Source organism: Mandrillus leucophaeus, unplaced genomic scaffold (genome assembly GCF_000951045.1).
Source record: "Mandrillus leucophaeus isolate KB7577 unplaced genomic scaffold, Mleu.le_1.0 Scaffold1, whole genome shotgun sequence".
Lineage (NCBI taxonomy): Eukaryota > Metazoa > Chordata > Mammalia > Primates > Cercopithecidae > Mandrillus > Mandrillus leucophaeus.
Genome location: NW_012098097.1, coordinates 7,284,880 through 7,289,910, shown reverse-complemented (window position 1 = coordinate 7,289,910; position 5,031 = coordinate 7,284,880). Strand labels below are relative to the sequence as shown.

At 51.0% G+C, this 5,031-nt stretch overlaps 1 protein-coding gene across 2 annotated transcripts in view; it reads right to left on the bottom strand.

Annotated features, from left to right (window-relative positions):
* GPRC5C (G protein-coupled receptor, class C, group 5, member C) overlaps positions 1–5,031 on the bottom strand; it is a 16,112-nt gene that overhangs the window by 9,465 nt on the left and 1,616 nt on the right. The window contains exon 1 of one of the 2 annotated variants that reach the window (XM_011972392.1): positions 3,937–3,997. The exons of the other annotated variant lie outside the window; for it this stretch is intronic. Within the exon in view, the coding sequence (XP_011827782.1) occupies positions 3,937–3,940 (4 nt within the window). The 5' untranslated portion in view covers positions 3,941–3,997. Of the gene's footprint in view, positions 1–3,936; positions 3,998–5,031 lie in introns of those variants that run through there. 2 annotated transcript variants of the gene reach the window in all.

Here is a 5,031-nt window from a genome sequence, read left to right as displayed (position 1 = left end):
AAATATTAAATGCTTTAAGAAGCAGGTTATACATTTCAAAATTCTATGAATGCAGGTAGTCCACATTTAAGTCACCCCGTGTTGAAATAACTAGTTGTAACCCCGCTTCATCAGGAACTCTCTGGGAAAACGGCAACCAAGCTTTCCTGGTCTGACAGTGACCACTAGTGGCTGGTAGGGGAATGGCATTATCTAACTGTATTCTGTAAGGCTGCTACCCTTCTTCCTTTCTTAGGGGGATTGTGAGGTTGTTTATACACGGTTTACCTCCTTACTTTTTCTACCATTCCTGGCTACTTAATTTCTAATAGGCAAACAAAAGGCCTAAATCCCACAGTTGATAGAAATTGTCCCTCTTTTCAGCACAGAAGCAAAAAAAAAAAAAAAAAAAAATTCTGTCCATAACTGATATGTGAAAGAACACTTACTAAATCAGGGGCAATGAAACTCATAAAATTCAGTGAAATGGACACAATAAAGAGGATCCATTGTCAAAGTCCCTTCAAATAGTCTGCAGGCCACTTGAAAATATTTAGGTCGTCTTAGTCATCTCAGCTACCTCATCTTTCAATTAAGCTTGCTTAAGAGTAACTCTTAAAATTAACCATCTCATGCAAATGTACTGTTGTTTTCCTAAATAACTGGCATTATAACAGGTAGTTTGTCTTCACTTCTAATGCAGGACTTAAATAAGCTTCTGTAGGGGACTTTGGAAATCAATAAAGCACCAACTGTATTTTATTTACAAGTGCTGGAAAGAGGAAAGAGGAGTAAGAGAGGGCTAAGAGGTAAGGAGTAGGCCGGGCACAGTGGCTCACACCTGTAATCCCAGAACTTTTGGCGGACAGATCACGAGGTCAGGAGTTCCAGACCAGCCTGACCAACATGCTGAAACCTCGTCTCTACTAAAAATACAAAAATTATCCGGGCGTGGTGGCACGTGCCTGTAATCCCAGCTACTTAGGAGGCTGAGGCAGAAGAATCACTTGAACCCGGGAGGCAGAAGATTGCAGAGAGCCAAGATTACGCCACTGCACTCAGTCTGGGTGACAGAGCGAGACTCTGTCTCAACAAAACAAAACAACAACAAAAAAAAAGGTAAGGAGTAATATGGAGCCACTCCCGGGACATAATTTATGGATAACAACATTCTGTGGGGTCCTAAATGTTCAACTTCATCTTGGGCTCCACAGCCAATCAACCAGAACTTGGGCCTGAAGCTGGACATAGGGAAGAGAGCCCTCAGAACTGCCACTTAGCCTCCGGGCACCTGTACTTTCAAGGGCTTTTCACCCCACCTCCCTCGGCCAGGGCCCAGTTTAGAGCAGGCAATTACTCCAAATCAGCAAATATTGACTGTGTGCCTGGGAAGGAAAGGCCCTGTTGTTCCCAGAGCTGTGGAAAATACAAACATGAACATAGTCCCTGACTTGATGGCATTTAAAATCTATCAGGAGAGATAAGGTAGGTACTCACAAAAATTACACAAGGAAGAATATGATTAAGGGCCACACAATGGAATTTACCTGTAGGAGAGAGACAGGGGCTACAGGAAGACAGAAGAGAAACAGGCAGAGCAGAGAAAGACTGTTCCAAAGAGTTTTACTCAGAATCTCATAAAAAACATACCAGGTCCCAGACACCGCCAAGAGACAGGGACACCCAGAAGCTAAGCCCTGAAGAATGTGAGGAACGGCTGAGCAGGTGAAGGGAACAAGGAGAGGGACGTGTAAGGCAGAAAAGACGGTGTGAATCAAAGCCCTTTGAGCCCAAGTCCAGAGCAAGTGAAAAAAGAATTCAGTTTGCTAAGTATCAGCTGAGTTTGCAAAGGGAGGCTGCAGCTGCTGGCTGACACACTGGAAATGCTACAGGGGTGGGGCTGGGGGCATTATTCTAAAGGTAACAGTCAGCCACCGAAGGCTGGTTTCAGCATGATGGGGGCATAGCCAGGGTTGTACTTTTAATAAATGAGTCTGGGAAAAATGCACAGGCAATCGGTTTGTTGGAGGGGGGGCGCACATTCATCTCAGTTAAAGGTCAAGGCCAAAGGTAAAGCCATAATGGCCAGCTCTGAGAGATCGTTTCCAAAACACAATCGAAGGACTTGTTGGCGGGCAGAGGTGGGGGAAAAGGATGCTAAAGCCCACACTACAAGTTCAAATCTAACAGGCATGTCATTACAGAAAACCAAGCCAGGGACCAATGTCACTTATTCTTCTTGATCCATCTTGCCCTAGAAATACTTGCGTGTACCCTGCCAGCTCCCAGAAGCCCACAGGCACTTGGGCCAGGGTCAGGAAAGCATCACAGCTCCCTGTCCCCAAGCCCCCACCTCCCATTTCCCCCTGACTTTGTGGTTGGTGACCAGCAACTTCCTTCTGCACCTGACCCTTCAAGTCTTGCTTCTCCTGCCAACCCCCTCAATATAGAAACTTCCAGGGAATGAGAGAGGAACCTGTATCTGCCCCTTACCGCATCCGGGTACCAGGCTGCTGCTTTTAGGAAGTTGCTGAGCAACTTAATAGCCTCAGAGGACACAACCTGGTCCCATCCTGAAAGACCTTATTTCTCTGGTACCCCCAGAAATGGAAGAGCAGGTGGGAAGACAGAAATGCATGGACTCAGGTGAGAAAGCTGGGCCTTCTGGGCGTGGCTCTCATCTACTGCCTAGGACAAGGACCCTCAGAGAGTTAAGAGAAGCTCAGAAGAGCACAGCTCCAGCCCTCTGATGCCGGGAGTGCACATTCAGCCAATGCCACCTTTTTTTTTTGTTTTTTTTAAGACAAAGTTTCACTCTTGTCGCCCAGGCTGGAGTACAATGGCGGTGACCTCGGCTCACTGCAACCTCCAACTGCCAAATTCAAGCAATTCCCTGTCCTCAGCCTCCCAAGTAGCTGGGATTACAGGCGCCCGCCACCACACCCGGCTAATTTTTTGTATTTTTAATAAAGACAGGGTTTCACTATGTTGGCCAGGCTGGTCTCGAACTCCCGACCTAAGGTGATGTGCCTACTTCAGCCTCTCAAACTGCTGGGATTACAGGTATGAGCCACCGTGCCTGGCCCAATGCCACTTTTAACATGGTGGCTAAGGGACTGACAAGATGGACTCAGTTCTGGTCAGAGGCTTTTCCTCAGGACCCTGGAGGAACCTTCTGCTTCCTGTGGGTCCCTAGATCCCGCACTAAGACTGAGCCTTCTGATCCCTGAACATTCAAATCATATCTGTGTCTCCCTTCCAGGGCTGGAAGGTCTTTGAAGCTGGTGAACAAGAATTCTAGAATTCACTGCCACAGCGGGTGCTGTGCCTGAACACACTGGGCATTTGGAAGTCACCTCTGGATGGTCTCAGGTGCATTGATCCATACCCAGGGCTGCCCCCTCCATTTTGGAGTTGCATCTTCTGCTTAAAGATTCTCAGAGGGTACAATGAGTGGGGTAGGAGAGGAACCTCCTTCTGCCCTGAGTCTCCCCGATCCCACAGCTGAAGCCCAGCCCCAGCCTCAGATTATTTTCTGGACAAAAGGGCCTTTTGCTTCACTTCCCTGGAATCAGTTGTACAAATATTTTTAATCGCCTCTGAAATCGGCCTTTCCCCAGGTTCAGCCACCCGGCCCCCAGCTCTCCTCTGAATCAGTCCAGTCCAGTTGCTGAATCTCCCTCCTCCCTCCTTCTCTCTGCAGGGGGCGCAGAGGCCTGGTGGGCTCAGAGGCTGAGGCCCAAGCAGCCCTGACTGGTTTCCCCCAGCAACAAGTGGCTTCATCCAGCAACAGGGGAGACAGCCAGGCCTTCTCACTTCTCCAGAGCAAAACCCCCTTCCTGGCTCCAGCATCATCCACACACAAGCCTGAGACCCCCTCTACCCACCAGGGCAAAGGATACCACCCTGCAAAGAGAGCTCCAGCGTGTCACAGGGCCAACCAAGCTCAACACTGACCCATGGCCAATGGCTGTCTTCAAGGGTGCTGTGACCAGGGCACTCTCCAGGGAGGTTCACCCAGGTATACCACAGAGCACCTGCCTTCCTCCCATCCCACACACTGTACAGCCTATCGGGAAAGAGGATGGCCTCACTGACAGCCTTCCTACCTCCATTTCCATCCCTCTCTCCCAGTCCCTGGTTAGGTCCCATTGTCTCACCCCTCTGTCCAGGGCGCTCAGGCGTTTACCCCATCAATAAGAAGGCGCACGGGAGAAGCCTATGCCTGGAAGGAGTGGGCTCAGTGTGTAGGTTGGTGGGCGGCGGGGGGAGGGTAGGGGTTGCTCGAACCTCAGCCTAGACACCCCACCTCTATCCTCCTATCCCTGCCCCGCACCAAGACCAGGCATTTGGGCCAAAATGCCCTGAGCACTCTGAGACTTGGAAATCCTCAAGGGTCTGCCCTGGAATGTCACTCTGGAATGCGCCCCGGCCCCCAAGGCACTCCCTCCCCTAGTCACAGTTGAAGGCACAGGGGTGGGGGGACGGCGCTCCAAGAGCACAAAACCCTACTTCAACACAGTCTCCTCCCCTGGACTTTAGGATCTTGGTCGTGGAGTTTGTAAGAGATTGGGTCTTCCTGCGTGTAACACTGCGGGCCTGAGGATGGAGGTGCAAAGGACGCTAGAAAAACCAGCCGGGAATGGGGGTTCGGGATCTAGGGGCCAGGCTGCCAGAAGGAGAGGCGCTTTGATAGTCTGAATTTCCAAACTTCCCTCAGGGAGATTCTGAGCCCTCTCGTCCCTACTTGGGTCGACGGTACTGGGGTCTACACCTGCGCTCCCCGGATGGCTGGAATGGGGAGCAAGGGAACCAGTCTCTCTCTCCCATTCTTAGGGCTACAGAAACCTGCCCTCCCCATCCACAGTAGCAGGCGGCGGAGAGGACGCCGACCCACAAGAGAGGGTGACCGCGGACTCCCACCGAGAGGCAGGCGGTGGAGGGGCTCCCATTGGAGACCCCGATCGTGGAGTCCTTTCCCCTCCCTCCAGCCTGAGCCGCAGCGCCGGGCTCTCCCATCCCCCATTCCCCAGCCCCAGTCTCGCTACACAG